Raw genomic sequence first — 17,451 nt, 5'->3', positions numbered from 1 at the left:
AAAAACACCCATCGCGACCTGCATTTATTATGTAATGAAGTATGATATCCATGTATTATAAAGCATACCTCGGCGTTTGGGAGGTTATTAGGTTAGGTAGCATTTAGGCACCGGATAGCCAAAAAGAAATCAGGATTCCTTGTTTACCCAAGCCTCTCCACGATGCAGCAGTGATAGTTTATGATTGGCAGTATCACGTGGTCTATTTGGAGTACATACCAAAAATGGAGGACGACATCATTTCCATACCTTTTATCAGATGCCCTCTTACCCAGATGGAACATATCTCCTTAACTAAATAGCCAGTTGAACCACTTGGCGAAAGAGTTCCTATGACTGTTAAGCAAGATATCTAACATGATATGGGAAGGGGAACTTACCTGGGCGGTGCCGGGACGAACTTGTTAGTGTAGTCTTCGACCGCAGCTACGTCTCTGAGCAAGTCCACTTCATATGGCCTACGATGCCGGGTCTTATGAACTAGCTTCCAGCCAATAAAGAGTACCGGACATACTGCAACCATAATGTAGCTAATTTTAACTGTGAGCCATGATCTATCGGGTATCTAGAACACATCACTTACGCGAATAGAAAATTCGGAACATCCCATTTGCCTGGTAGGAAAACCGTGTAGCCTCCTATAAAGGTCATGACGAAGGTTGCGAACAAAGCATAATAGGCTGCATAAGGTTGCAAGAAGCCCTTGTAAGGTAAGGAGTCGCGACTGATGCCCTGCGCCTCCAAGGCACGATGAAAGCAGATGTAAGTAACACACATCACACTGAAATTGATGAGCTGGGATGCCGTTACCAGGCTAACAAACCAGTTAAGCACCACTGCAGCATTCTCGCTTACTTGGAGGAAGGCCAGCAACGCGATCAACAATACTAACGTCACGCAGTAGATAGGCACGCCTGTTTTCGTACACTTGGTAAAGAGCTTGGGTGCCTTGCCCTCGAGGGCGAGTCCGTAAAGAGACCTCGATGCGCAATATACATAACTATTGCCAGCAGAGAAGGCAGCAGTCAATACCATGGCGTTGACTATGTGTGGGAGGATTGGGATATTTAATCGATCCATCGCAACAACGTACGGTGAAGCTGCCGCCCCAGGCGCGGAATTGGCGAATGCCCGGGTCAATTCAGCGTCGTTGTACGGAACTAGGATTCCTACACATAGAGATCCAAGCATGAAGAACGTGGTCAACCGATAGAACACGGCATTAAAGGCTTTGGGCATTACCACGCGAGGATTTTCGGCCTCGCCAGCGGCCATAGAGACGTAATCCGGACCAGCAATAGTAAAAGCCGCCCGGATCAAGCATTGCATGAAGCCCTGGAAACGGCCAAGGGAGCCAGTCGTGTAATATTCAGCGAACGATCCAGGTTCGTACCAATACCGAAAGCCGAATCGATCGTGCAGCGGATTCCCACCCACCATAACAACGAACGTAAATATGATCAATCCGACGATAAGCAACACCTTACCGAGAGCGGCCCAGAATTCTGTTTCGCCGTACCATTCAACAGCCAAGAGGTTGATCAGCGCATAAAGCACAAGGACGATTGCAATGATGGCGCCTGCTGGCACAATATCACTCCAGAAGTGAATGACAACATTGCATGCCGTCACTTCGAATGGCACAAGCATAGCCTCAAAGACGAAGAAATTCCAGCCGGCAGCAAAACCGAAGGCTTCGTCGACATAACGACCGGCGAAACGGATGAACGGCGAGGAGATGGGTAGATATGACACCATCTCTGCCATACACATGGTCACGGCGAGAATGACAGTGCACCAGAGCGAGAAGGCAATGAACAGACTCCCCGGGCCGCCGTCGAGTAGGGCGGCGCCGATCTGAACATAGAGGGCCGTACCAATTGTGCCGCCGATGCCGATCAGCTGGATATGGCGAGCCTTAAGTTTGCGGTGCGTGCCGTCCGTCTCACCAACCATCGCAAGGGATTCGATCCGGCTGTCTTGCCGACCGAGGGCGATCTTCTCCGTATCGGAGAGACCATTTCCAACCGCATACCCAGGGGCTGAGGCGGTGGGATATTCGACACCCGAAGATGCCATGGTGAGGAGTTACTCCTCTATCTAGAGAAAGTACGAATACTTCAGCGAGCAAAGAACCAGATGATAGAGATAGCACTAGGGTGGCCGAAAATTCCTTTGAGAAGAAGACAAAAGAACTCTTGCACGAAGTCCATAGGCGGCGGCTTGTTAAAAAGCAATCTTCTTGCGATAGCAAGCCAGGCTATATGATTAAGATCTAACCAGCCAGTCACAAAAATGGCAATGCAAGAAAACGCCAAAAGGCCGGAATGACGAGGAAGGATTCTAACAGTATTACCTACGCGGCCTTTTAACAGGTACGGTGAGAAAGATAGCATGCGCCAAGCCGAATCCGGCGCCTTGGTTCTAGGCTCGACCTAGGAAGGCTGTGGTGACGCAGGGCGTAACAGGGATCTAACTAGGGGATGTGACTGGACCCGTTACTAGGTAGTGATCAGCGATCGGTTAAGGATAGGATAGGTATTGACACGATATGCATGCGAGAAATCAGTGACTTGAGCGGAGCGGGAGCTAACCCCGGGCGAACCAGGTACCCGATAAGGCTCGTTGCGATTCACCGACGGCGATGCAAGCGGCCGACGGGAGACAGAATCTGACATCAGCTTTGCCAACAGCCGATACGTGGGGGGATTAGTATCAGTATTATGTATATCCTTGATTTCTACATAGAAACGAGACCGTTGATCCTAGAAACTTGTGACCGCATGCCAATATTGTGACCAGTCTACTATCGAAACCTAGCGAATAAAACAGCGAGCCAAGGTTCTTGGTTGGAATACCTATGGCCTGTGTCCCGCTGCCGCTTGCGAAACGGTGGCGTTTTTCGGTGAAAGCTACCTACATATACCACGGCTGAGGCTCGGTCAACCCATAAAATCTAGTTCTACGCCATCATTCCCATACGTATGTGTTCTATATGTTTTATGTTTCCGTTTTGTGTTTCCGTGTCTCATATCTTTTTTCCATACGGTATGCGCATTGATACCGAAGCACTGACCGAGAACTTAAAAAGATGCAGAGTTGATGCAGTTGGTTTGGAATTTCTAACCGAGGTACCCGAAACGAACGTTCCCGATCCAACAGCATCCAACTTTTCACATGATTTGTGTTGTAGGCAAACTAAGCCACTGGGAAAAGCGATCGAATTACACTAGAGTTCTAATTGCAACCCCATCAAGATGGCAAGTTGACGAAATAGTCGTCTAAACCCCATTCTAGGCGCCTTGGGCGTGGGGAATCCTGGTTCTAGTCTCTCTTGTCTTCCGTAGGCGGTTAGTTTGTGGTTAGGTCACCAAAACGACTTCCTAAGAACTAATGTAAGGAAGCTTCGTCCTTAGCCGGGCTACCCGGGTAGAGATCCCTTACTAGAACTTCACGTTTGCCGCTGCTATCGCGAGTTTGCTCTAGTGTATAAAACAAACTCGGGATGGTAGGATTTCAATCTTTCAACTCGTCCGAGAGAAAAACCGATTCTCGCCTGCCGCTAAGAGTACTGAAAACAGCAGTGGAAACCGCTGTCGCGAAGTCCTCGGAGTGGAACAAAATACCTAGCTCTTGGCTTGTGAACCAACTTGCGCGATCCATCTATAAATTGTCTTGTTAGTGTATCTCTATGGTAGATTACGCAAAACCCAAAATGGTGCAATCCCAACGTTTCCCGAGGCCAGGAAGTTCAGATTCTGGGGTTCGCTTACGTTTCCAGACCCAAGTATAACATATTGAGCGTCTATTATAGTCAGTTTAAGATGCGACTGTACTGGCTCTCCGGCTATTTCGTCAGTTTTATTTTTAGAGGCAGGACAATAATAATGGATATTCAAGAGTCCTAATGGAGGTTGCTGTGCTTCAATGTCAATGCCTAGGTCTGAATTTGCGCAGCTGTCGTTGCTTGTCGATTGAGGACGCTGCGCTTTGAGTTTCTTATATCTCTTAATCAGTGAATTAAGACAACGAGATGTCGTGGTCCCGGCTGTAACAATTTGCTCTAGAAGCATGAGTCTCTCGTTACTTACGATAGTAACATTGACTCCCCGCTTTAAAGCCTCCAAAAGTTTATTAATTACGACCGCAGATGTGAGATTTGGGGTTTGAATATAGATGATATGTTCCGCCATGTCTAAGAGTTGTAGCACAGCCGTATTGAGAGGCGTCGGCGGCGGCGGCGGATGGTCGTGCCACGGGATTAGGTCAAACTTAGGATTGCGGTGATGAGACGATGGTAGAAGTATCGCTGGGATCTCGATGCCCGATATAAAGTCTTCGAAAGTATCAACGTGATTCCGGGGTGCTGACGTTAAGCCGAGTTCAAGTAGGGTTGAAAGCCAAGAACGGTCATAGTCCAAACCACGTCCACCCGCGAGATGATTCTCAAGTTGCCTATCCCAGACATGTCGGTAAAACTCGACCATGATGGTCACAACGTCGCCGCTGACTTCGACACATCCTTCCAGCCACGCCTCCCAACTCACATTGCAGCTAGGAAGCCAGGCTCTCTCCCGGTCGATGATAAGGAATTTGGGATGCATCACGCTGAAAGGTAAGAAGAACAAACTTTTAACACGCAAATCGATGAGTCCAGCCTCTAAAACTTCCGGGCTTGGCAACCCTAACCGCGTCGTCCATGTTGAGGGCGGGTACACATACCCGTCCTTAGAGAATGGATGGAATAATTTTTGAAAAAGGGACCTAGATGAGAAACATATTCGTATTTTCAGCGGCGAGAACACATTTGCTTCCGGGCTAGTTGAACGGATGCTACGGATGCGCTCGCGGCGATATTCAGCGAGCTTTTCCAGCGTTTCTCTCAAGGCGTCCAGAGTGGGTCCTTGCGCCCAGAAACAAGTAACAAGAATAACTTCATGTTTAGCCGTAGTTATTGCAGGAAGTAGTGATTTCAAGAATATAGATGCGCCAGTACCTATAGGCTTCAGTTAGCCAAAGTTCTCAAAAGAAGGTTAATAAGAATTAACGAACCGAGACGAAAAGATTTTACTGTTGTAGTGCTTGCTAGACAGTCTGGATTAGAGAGGTAATAATCTGGAAATTCATTGTGTAAAGTTGAAGCATGTTTTACGAGGGAATGTTTCCATGCTTCTTTAAATCTAGGAAAAGAGTCAAATTTAATATTCCTTCGTTCCGCACGATCCGAGGTATGCTCAGTTTCTATAGGGTCCATAATACAAATGCAAATGAGAAGTCAAGCTTTGAAACATAATCAAACGACTGAATTTATTAGCGATGACAAGTTGTAAGAAAACTATCCGAGGCTGGAGCAACATTGTACCTGGACTTGAAGGTAAGAAACAAGCCACACCATGTCTCGTTTACCTAATGCCCGTGGGGCTCAATCCTTGTTTGTCCAATCAAGGTACCGGATCAAATTTTATCCAAACGAAATATGTTCAAATAGTGGCTGAAAGTGAAGATACATGGACAATTCACTTCGCCCTTTTTCTCTAATTGCTCCTGTTTATTAGGTACTTCATATATTTATCCCAATCTTCAACTTCAATCGGAAATAGTGGGAAACGACTCTTTTCAACCCTATGCTAAACATTTCTCGCTTCGCTAAATTATCCGTCTCAAAACTTCTCACCAAATGGTATCTTGCATTTATGTACGCGAATGTTCCCCCACGCAATATATCTACGCTACAGAAGCTCGGATTTCTCCGCGGGGTTGATCGACACTGGGTAGTAAAATAGTTCCTTGGGGTCGAGTTCTGCCTTGAGTTGCTGTAACTTGGCCAGATTCTTCCCCCAATACATCTCTTGTGCCCTTGTGCGGTTTAGATTTGTGTCTGGGTAGTTGAAATACATTCCCCAGTCGTCCGCCGTTAGGGGAGCCGTCGTAGTCTCCGCCCAATCGTTAACGAATTTGAAGGCCTTGTCCGGAGCGCCGCTTGTCGTCATGTAGAACTGGAGGATATATAGCTTGTCACGGTGCGCATACGACGTCAAATCCGGGTCAGCTTTCCACACCGCCGAATTCTTGCCTCCTTGGAGGTCCAGCTGGATGTACCACCGAGTTGTCTCCTTCTTGGCGACGTCCAACCAATAATCGGCAAAGTTCTTCGCCGCAGTTCCGCTCAGCCCCTTCAGCTCTAAACTCTTGCCGTAGAAGTTCTCTTGCTACAGCGAGGTCAGCTCTTTATCAACGTTATTAGGTCAGGTTACTTACCACTTGCGTGTAAGGGTACGTCTGGTCAAGTTTCATAGTAGCGAAGTGTTCGAGGCCCTTGATCCAAGTGGTCGTCTGGGCTTGCGCTATGGACGTCCCGGTCTTGTTTAGTAATGGCGCCAACGCAGCCTCGAGGTCTGTCTTGTTTCCTTGATAGATACCCTCCAGCTGGGTGAACTGGCGCGTGGCGAAAAGGCGCATATTTAGCTCGGCTGGCATAGTATTCAGGGTGTAGTCTTCTATCGCCTCCAGAGCAGCAACGGATGTGTTCGTTTTCAACGGCATATTAACCACGAACCATGTGACATTTGCCGGAGGCTCAAACGTCTTAAGCTCGTAGCTTGTGACAACTCCGAAATTTGAGCCTGCGCCTAGCAGACCCCAATATACGTCCTTGTTCTCTGTTGCCGAAGTGTGGACAAGCGATCCGTTTGCTAATGCAACATTCATTCCAACCACCCAGTCCAATGCGAGACCGCGCGAGTGAGAGCTCATGCCAAATCCACCATGGAGGACATGACCAGAGATGCCAACACTAAGTCGTTAGTTACGGCTATCATTTATGGCTATGATTGAACACTTACCCAGGACATGTTCCGTGGGATATAGCGCGGTTTCCTTGGGCGTATAGCTCTGCTGCTAGGTGACCCAATCTCGTACCCGAGTCCACAGTCGCGATGTTGGTCTCCGTGTCAAGCTTCACAGAGTTCATGCGATCTAGCTCGATGATAAGGTGACCGTCCTCTCCGCCAAGACCTAGAGATGCATAACTATGCCCTCCGCATTTCGCGGTAACCTTATACCCCAGTTTTGAGCCGCACGCTATGGCGGATTGGATCTGCTCTACTGTGGTTGGTACGGCAATGGCTGCGGGTGTAAATTCTAACCGCTTGTTGAAAGGCGTGATATCGCGGTTGTAGTCGTCAGAACCGATCGTATCTACGACTGTCTCACTACTCGAGAGGCAGTCCTCTAGAGCAGCACGCCTGGTGAGGACAGCTCCCTGAGCGAGGCTGGCCACGAGCCCGAGGCAGAAGGCCGTTGTCGAATGCATACTGTTAGTAGCTCTATGAAGGTGATGTTTGTTGTTGAGATGCCACCGATGCGACCAAGGAGTCCTATGGCGTCCTAAATCTCTGATCTTTCAGAGATTGATATACCCTCGACTCGGCTAGTTCCGTCTATAGAAGCCCAGCGATGCTCGAACGACGTGTCGAACGACTCTGTGACTTTATCACAGACTGCTATCCATACTTAACTTATAGCGGACGTATTGTTGACGACGATATAGGGCTAAATAGTCCGATACTTAATATCGAACATCCTTGGCCGTCATCCTCGGGAGTTGGGAGGCTCTCCAGGTGGATGCCCCCGGGGATTGACCGACTAAGTGTCAGACTTTCTGATAGAGAAGCCGAGACGTAGGAATCTTGACCCGAACGAAGCGTACTGTATCCACGCCAGTGGGATCGTGGCGATCTTCTCGGCTTGCCAATCTAGTTTTCTAGTAGCACGATATTATATACAGCCTATATGAAACCTAGCCCATTGACATAGCAGCTAATCAAGTACAACAACCAAAGCGCGCGTCTATATTAAAAGCACCTCCACACTCTGGGGTACAGATCAAACAACCGCTTAATATTGACAAAAACCACCTGATATATGCGTCTTCTAGTCCCTTGATACTTCAACACTAAAGACCCTTTGATAACTCCTAGAAACTTGCGTCATTACTCGTGAGTGCCGAGCGTCTGAGCTCGGCAAGTCGGGTTAAGAGGCTTTTACATCTACGATACGCTTAGATTGAAGTTTTTAAACCCTGACCCCCAACAAATGATCCTACGGAGCATCATGCGCCATATTGGCAAGTCCCCCGATGGTAGGCGGACGGCCTAGACGGCGTCAATTACCGACTCTCTAGCCTGGAGATAGACGCAATGTCGTCAAGACCCATCTCGCGATGGGACCATGCATAGCCCAATGTGCGGCATATCAAGGGTTCTCTGGAAATTTTACCAGGTCACGCGTCTACCACCTCCAAGTTGGGGTGCATAATCTCCCGCCAAGAGGATACACTTCCTAAGCGCCAGCCGCGTATTGCGCGCCCGTAATCGAGAACGGAAAGGCTGTAATTAGACGCCGTAATTACCATGTGCTGTCTGTCCATCAGGACGCAGGACCGTGCCTCCGGGATCGTCGCGGGGAGTGTGGGGTGTTCTCTGGGGCATCGTCACATCGAACGAAGTACGCGATGCTATCTAGCCAACGAGATGGCTTTATCAGGGTCTTTAATTAAGCTAGGGTTGACTATTCAGACGACGTACCGGATCAATTAGCCTCAACCCCCCTACCGAGAGTAATTCCTCCCGTCCGGAACGTTGCACAATCGGGATGATGTTCCGAGTCGTTGCCATTTGCGCTCGCGGAACGAACTCGTCGGCCTGGTTTGCCTAGCAGCAATCTGTTCGCGACAACTTGCCCTAGACTGGCAAAACACGACTCTGCTTTGAGGCTGTACCCGTTAGGTCCTAGCGTTCTCGCCTCGCGATACGACTCCGTCACCTCAAAGGCGAACGCATTCGCTTCGTCTTCAAAAAGAAAATTCTAATCCCTAGTCCGTTTCTTTCACTTTCGTCGAAATTTCTCTAGCTTGGTGCCCTCCTCTCGCTACATTGTAAGACATAGTTCACCATGGCATTCTTCAAGACGTTAGCTCTAGGAACACTGGGCTTAGTACCAGAAGTGCTGGGAGCTAATCTACTCGCATCGCACTATACTGGCAAGATCTTCTCGCTCTCTCTCACTGGAAGTGGCAGCAATGCTACCTTAGTCAATAAGTCATCCGTGTCAGGATGTGGAACATTGCCTGCTTGGCTGCACGTGGACTCGGGAGTAGTATATTGCGTCGACGAGGACTGGAATGGAAGTGGTATACTTGCCTCTTACTCTGTAGAGTCAGACGGTAGCTTGAAGCAAACTGGACAAACCGTAACTTCAGGCGCCAGCGTTCACGGCACGCCATATGGTGGTAAGGATGGCAACAGCTTCATCGCTACAGTCGAATAGTAAGAGACTATCCGTGTCCCCTCGTCGCGGTTAGGGATTAACAATTGCCTTAGTGACCCATCAACATTGACGAGGTACAAGCTCCCCCTGTCTGAAGCTTCAACCGTCCTGGCGCAGTCCAAGTTCAACATGTCCGAGCCTGGACCCAACTCGCGACAGAATGCGCCTCACCCACACGCTGCCCAGCTTGACCCAACCGGAAAATACCTTATCGTGCCAGACTTAGGCGCAGACTTAATCCGCATCTTTAGCATTGACGCTGAGACGGGTGACCTTACAGCGTGCGTGCCGGGCGTCGCTGGCGCAGGCGACGGGCCACGCCACGGTGCCTGGTGGGCGCCTACCGCCGGTTCCACGGACGGTCAGAGGCTATACACGGTGAATGAGCTAGGTAACTCGGTATCTGCCTGGACTGTGTCCTACCCTGACGGGGGGTGTCTATCTCTAAATAAGACCCAAACGCTGGCCACGTACGCCGAAGGTAGTGTAGCCCCTAACGGCTCCAAGGCTGCCGAAGTCCAAGTCTCGGGTAACTTCCTCTACGCAGCCAACCGAGCCGACGAGACGTTCGGTCCTCAAAACGACTCCCTAGCCACATACAGCATTGACCCTAGCTCTGGCGACATCAAGTTCGTCGAGGCCACCCCCGCGCACGCCTGGTTCCCTCGTACATTCTCGATCAACAAGGCCGGTAATCTCGTCGCCGTCGGCGGACAGACGAGCAGCAACGTAGCTATCATCGCACGTGACCCCGAGACAGGCAAGCTAGGTGACCTCGTAGCCAACCTACCGATTGCGACACCTGGCACTCCCCAGCAAGAAGATGGGCTGAGCGTTGTTGTGTGGGTCGAGTAGATCGATAAGAAAAGGGGAAAGAAATTCTGATTCCTTAGGTAAAATGATGTTTTGGACTCAAGTGTTGCTCGATGGTTTAACTTTAAGTATATAAGACTTCATCGGCATTGTGTTTCCCCGTATTGTATATACAGAAAAGGATTATATATATTTTAAAATTCGTGTCATCAATAAGCTTCCCTGGTGCGTAGTTTTTGTATAGGTATTTGTTATTATTTCTATCTCGTTATACATCTGATCATAATCATAATTTCCAACATTATCCAATATTTATTTTAATTACTGGATATGGTGGTAGGTTATATTGTCTCCCCTGTAGAAAATATTCGCTGTCTTAGGCCTGATTTATGATATTAACTAGAGGCTGCCAAATTGACAAGGTACACTTGTGCCTAAAATCTGTATATTGAGAATATCCAAAATATGTAGAAAATATTTATAATAACCAGAACATATGCAGGATTTATTGTTATCCCATGCCAGTTCATTATGTTAACTGTATAGGTAGGTACCTATTGCCCGCCGTTTTGGTATTACAACACGAGTTACCATGTTATAGTTGAAGTCCGCCCCCTAACATCTGTCTGGCATTGCATTACATTGAACCTGCCCTTTCATATAAGCCTCAACGAAACGCTTACGCTTAAAGACATAAAGGCTTTACTCCCCAATGCAATATCATTTCCTCATAAAGATACGAACAATTACACAACCTTTAGGATGAGAATAATCTAAAGATGAGGGACACCCTCGGATTAAACATTTACACTGACGTATATTTCCCATACTAACTAAAAGACTTGCGATTGAAGGGAACCATAGAAATACAAGGTCGACATGTGGTATCCTAATGTAATATTGAGTAAGGAACACAGAGCGTATCATCTCCTCGAAGACGCAGAAACCAAATCTACTTTCAGAAAATACTCGGCTGCTATTCGCAAGCCCGTCGTCCTGCTCGGTATCTAACATGAACCCGTGAATCGTGCCGCGGCTTGTCCTAAGAGTGCCCTACCTATGAAAATGCCAGCCCAGACCAGAAGCACCGCGCCTAATGAAAGCCTCTTTTTTTTCGTCTAACTCCGCGTATTTGTACCTAACAGTAATGAGGTTCTTATACTGTGCCGCTGATGCTGAGTTCCCGAATCTCTTGCAATACTTGCTCCACTCTCGAGTCCAGTTGACCTTGGGCGTACTGCTCCCTAGTGTCCGCATCCAAGTACTGTTGAACTTGAGCCATTCTACTATAAGCCTCAGCACAGAATCGGAGTTGGATCTTGACGAGGGCTTCGAAGCTGGGGTCGAGGTAGGGTACTCGAAGGTCGATAAGCTGAGGTAGCTCAGTGGATAGCTGTTCGTTGAGTTGTTCGTAGGCAGCCTTGGCGATCTCCATCTCCTTCTCTGTGCGTGGAAGTTTTGTTACATCCTTATCGGGCTTCTCGGCTAATTTCTTGACTTTCGCTCGTAGCGCATCGTAATCGAGCAGTTTGTGGCCACGCTTCTTGATACCTAGATGCGGTGTTAGCGGTGAATACGAGCAAGGACGAAATGAAGACCCTACATTCATTGACGTCAGGGAAATATGCACAGAACCTAGTGATAGGCTCTAGTACTGTTGTTCTAGCAGATGTTAACTCAGTGCTCTCAGTGTCGCATCTCGTCAGACCTGTACCTGTACGGACCGTCCAGCGCTTTTATGGTTTCTGTATCTAAATCTTCCACGGCTTGTTTGTAGCTTCTGCTAACACCGTCCTTAGCTCCGGCATCACCATAGAAGGCATCTATCGTCTCGGCTATGCGCATTTGAGAGGCAGTCATCGCTACGAAATATTCTTAGTATACCGCCCACTTCGCACTCTCGGTTTCAAAGACTCTCCGCTCACCTCGTATCGAATCCAAATATCCTCTCGCTTCCTTCTGAAGACGTAGCGAAGCAGCTTCCATTGTCCGAAATCGTCGCTCCTCGACTTCGTAGTCACGATCGTTTGTCTTTTCGACATGGCCCGTCTTCATCATCACCTGGGTCGTTGCACGATTGACATTTTTCTTGAATCCTATGAGAGGGATAAGTTAGAAACAATGGATTCCGCTATAACTTAATGCCTGATATAATCGGAGGTTCATACCTGCCCACGACATGCTTGCGACTTTGCTTCGTTCTGCTCTGTACTATTTGTATTGGCGATAACGAATAGTCAGAATTTAGATATGCAATTGTGGTCTAGATGGTAGGAGAATTAGAATTGTTTGGGAGTTGTCGATTTGATATTAAAGGTGAGGTAGAATTGAAGAAGGATTGACGAATCCGAATCGTGTTTGTAGGATGGTTTGGTTGGTTTAGGTGACAATTGATCGCAGGCTGTCGTGGCTGAGCATTTGTACATCCATAGAATTCAATCATTCATGATGGGAACCTGAATCCATCCTACGTCAGCGAATTAACTGCGCCACAAGATACGGCTAGTCGGCACCCGGTCTACTGGTTGCGTCAGGTACCTGATTTTAGGACTTAGGCAGGTCCACTAGGTACACACTGTACTTTGGTACCCCGCTACCTATCAGTGGCTGAGCTGAATCTAGACTTGTGTCCACTTTACTTATTTTCGCCTGGTTATGAGAAGTTCTACATTCTACATCAATTCCTTCAACATTTCCTTTGCTCAAAAAGGAGGGCCTGATTGGTCCAGAATATGTTCAATCCTCGTTTCTTGATTGTCAGCCTAGGCAATCAAGCACCATATTACGAATGCCTCCACTCTGCCGGCCATTTTGCACTTGCTTCACTGCAAAGGCTACTTAGTCCAACCCAACCACCATTTACATCCGAACGATATGGCGGAAAATCCTGTTTGGCCTCAACAGGCTATACATATACCATATTGCAGAGCCCAACCCAGATGAATATTTCAGGTCCTTGGCTTGCCAAAACTTGGAAGGAGACGCTACAATATCACCAGCTAAAACCATCCGAACTAAGTCTCGTATTGGTTCACGATGATTTAGAGGAAGATCTGGGCCACGTTAAAATTCGAAAGTGGAACGCGAGCCATCGAGGGCACAATGGTGTTAAAAGTGTCAACGCGAGCATAAAACCTGCGAACTTCCCCGGCGCATACTGGTCACGCATATCGATTGGTATCGGCCGACCCGATGCTAGAGACCACACATCTGTCTCCGACTATGTGCTGAAGAAATTGACCAGATACCAAAAGGATGTCATTGACTCTGAGGTTGGTCCAAGAGTGCTTGAATGTTTGCACGAAATACAGGAAGGTTGGGAACGGGAGCACAGTAAAGCGGCTGTAAAGCCCTGAATTTCTCGCCTATAGTCGAGAATGCCGATTTATTATTCCGGACTCCATCCGAAGAAGCAGCAGATAAGTGCGTAGACCACAAAGATTCGTGCGAATATACTTCTTATCCCAGGGCCTTCGAATTTCAGCGTCCAGGATGCGGGTTGTATTCTTCCGCGGTTCATCTTCGCACTCTAGATTCCCATGCTGGATTGTCAGAAGTTGTCGGGTTTGCCTCGGACAACTTCCGTAATATTCCCGAGTTGTTGGTACTCAAGAATGAAATTCTTAGGTTAGATTCTTTTCATACATGTGCATTCTGGACACTTCCACTGAACAAGGCCAAGACACGGTCGACACGCCAGCGAGGTCCATCCCCAAAGCAAATATAACTTGCCGCCAGTTTCCATATAAGCGATTGTATCATATCTAGTAGAGGGCCCTCTACTTGGTTCGAATCCCAGATTTGTAGCACCCGATCGAGTTGCCTAGATGATTCGAGGCTTAGGCATCTGCGAAGCTCTAGCTCGACAGCCATCGGAGATAACCACCCAGTGGTGTCCTGGCCCTTTGATTTATAGTCGTTCATGACTTGTTCCTGCAGAATGAATGCCGAATCAATTTCACCAGCAGGATTGTCCCCTTCAATATAACCACGGTCGCGGAATTCGCGACGTGCTTCCGCCAATGCTATGATATATCGTACGTTGTGTAAAGGCGGTGAGTGCTGGACCATATTCCAGATTACTTCCCTGGCTTCCCTTGCTACCCGCGGATTTGTATGTGCGTATAACTCGGCCCTCCGGCACTGTTCTAGTAGAAGCTCGCCGCAAGCCCAGAATAGCCGACCGGCGAAGGTGCTCATCCCCTTTCCGAGATATGGAATGATGTCCGAAGGGGGTTTGTCTACCCGTATGAATCGAGATGTGTCAAACCACAACCCATAGTCCAATCTTGTACTCATCCATCCTATGTCGGTTCCTCTTCCAAGCGGAGTCGAGTCCCGAGACTTCAAGATCCAACCCGACCGAGCACCAATACTGGGAGGTATTCCTTGCGTATTGGTACCCAACCCAGTCGATGACACTGTGTTCGTGGATAAAAGATCCCTCGAGCTAGGTGATGGTTGTGACGGCTTCGTAATGCGCCTTGTTTGATTGCCTCCCTCATCGCAAAGTTCGGCAACAACATGTTCGTCTAACCCGGTCACTCCAGCAGCTTCCTGGATCGCTTTGACCAGCTCGGGGCGATCGTCATGTCGGGCTACCCGGACAATTTTTGAGATGGCCTCTTTTAACCTCTGGGTCTCGTTGCGCTTATCTCGTGACGTGTTGCTCTGGCGCTTCCGAAATGCGCGCTGCGCAATCTTGCCGCGTTCACGCCGTCGCTAGACCTACATTAGCCGTGGTTTCTAGGATACTAAGATACTATACAAGGATGAGCAATATAATAGGGGCATTCGTCTCTCACGCGCAGTTCTTCTTCGGCCTGTTCTAGCTGCTTTAATCTTCCAGGTTCCATTGTAATATTACGCTTGCTCCGCCTAAGATTGGTGTATTCAGGATACGTATTGATGAAATGTGAAATTACCGTACTTACCTTTTATATGCAACCAGCACTCGAAGTGGGCGTTGTAGAAATAGCGGGCGAACAATCACTCCGATCGCGTAACATCACGGAATTAGTAAGCTTAAACTAGCAAAGGACGGTAACCCTTGTCTGCTACATGTACCTTATAGATAGCCAAGGTACCTATGTACCTCCTAAGGGAGGTACCTAATGAATAGAGTCTATTTACATATAGTAGTGAAAAGGGGTTGAGTGTTCGAGATCAGTCTTACATGCAATAATAGAATTCATTTGATCACTTAGGTATTTACGTACCTATCTATCAGTTAGTTGACATCAATCTAAAGCTAAACAGCTTTTCCACTCCCTCTGCTTTATTAGCATTGATACAAAGCTATTGACCTTTGGTAAACTCAAGCATTATATTCTCAATAATTATATTCTCAATAGAATTACGGCAAAGGACTAGTTGAGGGTATACATGTAGCTTTATTAGATTTAATAACAACAAACTACTTGGAGGTAGGCACTTTAAATCGCATCCGCAAAGACCATTATCGCAAGTTTACGATAAATATTAGAGCTAGCCACTATAACTGTATTCGACCAAAGCTATGCACACTTTCTATCCGACGACATTTAAGGAATCGCCAACTGGAAGGAGCAGTGACCATAGAAGTACATTGTCCTTCCACAGCCTGTCATTAGATAAGTACCTAACGTAAGGAAATTCGTATCAAGATTTTGCAATTGTTACATCTGTTGCTTCGCATGATTTGCTACAGAAGTCGCAGCGCAAGATACTAGTTTTGTGTGGAACAGTTAGTGTCAGCGGACACCTCACACTGGCACGCCAACGCTTGATGACTCTCTGGTAAACTTACATTCACCACCCTTGTCCTTATCCCCCCTAAGGAGTGCACCCATTTGAATTCCTAGCGACTCATTGTGTATCAAGGTATGCTTGACTCACTTTCCATGTAGATACATTTGCATTAGGTAACCAGTATCAGCTAGATATTTGAAGCTTGGGATAGGATCGCCTGCGCGGAACTGGTTTTCGTCCTCGGGCGACAATAAAGTCACGTTCACTACCCAACCATTAGGTACTAACCAACGCCATTTATACTTGTAGGTACCTATTATTATCTCTATATTCCGACTATCTAGGTAGTCTATCGACTTGACGACACCTATTCTAGACTGACGACGTAACCGATATTTACCATTCTAACTTTGATAGATAGGGAGACTGTGGGTTTTATAATTAGTTTTTTAATCAAAACCCAGCTTTAAAAGTTATACCTAGGCATCTAAGCACACGCCGCTATGGATTTCCAGGGGGAAGTGACATCTGAACAAGCTAAAAAGCGGAAGGCACAGGAAGCATTACAAGAAGCCCGGGTTAAGCTCTACCTTCGTATTAGACCAGAGAACGCGCTGAAGATTGAGTCGAGCTTGAGGCCGCAACCGTCTCCGAATAGCAGCACTTCTTTTTCACATACCCCATCCAAAACTCCATCAAGCCAGACCAGCGAGCTTGGTAGTGAAGCACATGGATCAGAAACGTCGCGAAGTTCAGTAGAGGTGTCCCCTCGCCGTCCCTCTCCATCGTCCCGGGAAGAATCGAGGCCACCTTTCGAATCCACTAGGAACACATGGGAGTTATGGGATAATTCAGTCGACAAGTGGCCCTGGAAGCAACATGAAGCACACTTCAGATCGGGGAAGAATGCTCTTCGGATAGTCACATCGCCAATAGTAAATTTCTGGCTAGAACATGATCTGCTCCGAAACAAAAATGATATAGGCGGATTGCTCGACATGATAGATGTCTTATGCCAGGCCAACTCCATCGACAATTGCACCGAGATTGTTATCAGACACTTGGCCTTTCAAAGAAAGTTCTTAGAAATAGCCAAACTCGAGGAACAGAGACGCGAGCTAAACGGTCCCGACTATATCAACAGGCTGAACGTCGTCGCCAGTGAACTGTTTAACAAGACGGAAGGGTTTTTCCACATGCTCATTAAAACTGTGAAGCGTCACAAAAAGATGGAAAAACGCAGATATGAAGAGCACAGGGATTGGAACCAAAGTCGGGCACAGGAGGGTCGCGGCAATTATCCCGGTCTATCCCGTGGTTTGCCATCTCCACTCCGCTATGAGCTCAACGTCGATGATTCCTGTCCAGACCAATCTTCATACAGTACCGATGAGACGGTTAATGGCCCTCTTGAGCCGGAGAACACTGAAGAACAGTCCGGGACATGGGGCCCTAACAACCCCGACGACGTGGAATGGTGACCATATGCAGGAAAGAGATATAAGACAATGGCTTCGGGGATAATTGTACATGAGCTAGTCCTCCTACTGGATAAAGGGCTTATGATGAAGTCCGGTTACT

At 47.7% G+C, this 17,451-nt stretch overlaps 8 protein-coding genes across 8 annotated transcripts; 3 read left to right on the top strand and 5 right to left on the bottom strand.

Moving 5' to 3' along the window:
* Positions 1-130: 130 nt before the first annotated feature.
* On the bottom strand, positions 131-2,479 carry F4817DRAFT_108531 (amino acid permease/ SLC12A domain-containing protein). Its single transcript, XM_049297442.1, has 3 exons — positions 584-2,479; positions 381-530; positions 131-330 (listed from the first exon to the last, which is right to left on the bottom strand). Exons 1-3 carry the CDS (start codon positions 2,077-2,079, stop codon positions 291-293), a joined length of 1,686 nt encoding a protein of 561 aa, XP_049159189.1. The 5' UTR covers positions 2,080-2,479; the 3' UTR covers positions 131-290.
* An 895-nt stretch (positions 2,480-3,374) lies between these two features.
* F4817DRAFT_108625 (phospholipase D/nuclease) lies at positions 3,375-5,366 on the bottom strand. Its single transcript, XM_049297443.1, has 3 exons — positions 5,053-5,366; positions 3,774-4,996; positions 3,375-3,663 (listed from the first exon to the last, which is right to left on the bottom strand). Exons 1-3 carry the CDS (start codon positions 5,252-5,254, stop codon positions 3,517-3,519), a joined length of 1,572 nt encoding a protein of 523 aa, XP_049159188.1. The 5' UTR covers positions 5,255-5,366; the 3' UTR covers positions 3,375-3,516.
* Positions 5,367-5,729: 363 nt separating this feature from the next.
* Positions 5,730-7,312, bottom strand: F4817DRAFT_315923 (putative glucooligosaccharide oxidase; the record flags this gene model as incomplete). Its single annotated transcript, XM_049300598.1, has 3 exons — positions 5,730-6,209; positions 6,259-6,793; positions 6,843-7,312. The coding sequence occupies 3 exons, from the start codon at positions 7,310-7,312 to the stop codon at positions 5,730-5,732; spliced, it is 1,485 nt and encodes a 494-aa protein (XP_049159187.1).
* A 1,463-nt stretch (positions 7,313-8,775) lies between these two features.
* On the top strand, positions 8,776-10,223 carry F4817DRAFT_108522 (3-carboxy-cis,cis-mucoante lactonizing enzyme). The gene is made up of 2 exons (XM_049297441.1): positions 8,776-9,326; positions 9,381-10,223. The coding sequence occupies exons 1-2, from the start codon at positions 8,953-8,955 to the stop codon at positions 10,180-10,182; spliced, it is 1,176 nt and encodes a 391-aa protein (XP_049159186.1). The 5' UTR covers positions 8,776-8,952; the 3' UTR covers positions 10,183-10,223.
* A 714-nt stretch (positions 10,224-10,937) lies between these two features.
* F4817DRAFT_337589 (BAR domain-containing protein) lies at positions 10,938-12,678 on the bottom strand. The gene is made up of 5 exons (XM_049303321.1): positions 12,309-12,678; positions 12,066-12,236; positions 11,855-12,002; positions 11,744-11,802; positions 10,938-11,691 (listed from the first exon to the last, which is right to left on the bottom strand). The coding sequence occupies exons 1-5, from the start codon at positions 12,319-12,321 to the stop codon at positions 11,297-11,299; spliced, it is 786 nt and encodes a 261-aa protein (XP_049159185.1). The 5' UTR covers positions 12,322-12,678; the 3' UTR covers positions 10,938-11,296.
* A 110-nt stretch (positions 12,679-12,788) lies between these two features.
* Positions 12,789-13,637, top strand: F4817DRAFT_108453 (peptidyl-tRNA hydrolase). Its single transcript, XM_049297439.1, has one exon. The coding sequence runs from the start codon at positions 12,873-12,875 to the stop codon at positions 13,494-13,496; it is 624 nt and encodes a 207-aa protein (XP_049159184.1). The 5' UTR covers positions 12,789-12,872; the 3' UTR covers positions 13,497-13,637.
* On the bottom strand, positions 13,638-15,199 carry F4817DRAFT_108461 (uncharacterized protein). The gene is made up of 2 exons (XM_049297440.1): positions 14,946-15,199; positions 13,638-14,862 (listed from the first exon to the last, which is right to left on the bottom strand). The coding sequence occupies exons 1-2, from the start codon at positions 14,994-14,996 to the stop codon at positions 13,780-13,782; spliced, it is 1,134 nt and encodes a 377-aa protein (XP_049159183.1). The 5' UTR covers positions 14,997-15,199; the 3' UTR covers positions 13,638-13,779.
* A 1,174-nt stretch (positions 15,200-16,373) lies between these two features.
* Positions 16,374-17,351, top strand: F4817DRAFT_315918 (uncharacterized protein; the record flags this gene model as incomplete). The annotated part of the gene is made up of 1 exon (XM_049300597.1): positions 16,374-17,351. The coding sequence occupies one exon, from the start codon at positions 16,374-16,376 to the stop codon at positions 17,349-17,351; it is 978 nt and encodes a 325-aa protein (XP_049159182.1).
* Positions 17,352-17,451: the final 100 nt, after the last annotated feature.

The sequence above is a fragment of the Daldinia loculata genome (assembly GCF_022478755.1).
Source record: "Daldinia loculata strain CBS 113971 unplaced genomic scaffold F4817scaffold_24, whole genome shotgun sequence".
Taxonomy (NCBI): domain Eukaryota; kingdom Fungi; phylum Ascomycota; class Sordariomycetes; order Xylariales; family Hypoxylaceae; genus Daldinia; species Daldinia loculata.
The sequence above is the reverse complement of the archived record's forward strand: the minus strand, read 5'-3'. Positions and strand labels throughout refer to the sequence as shown.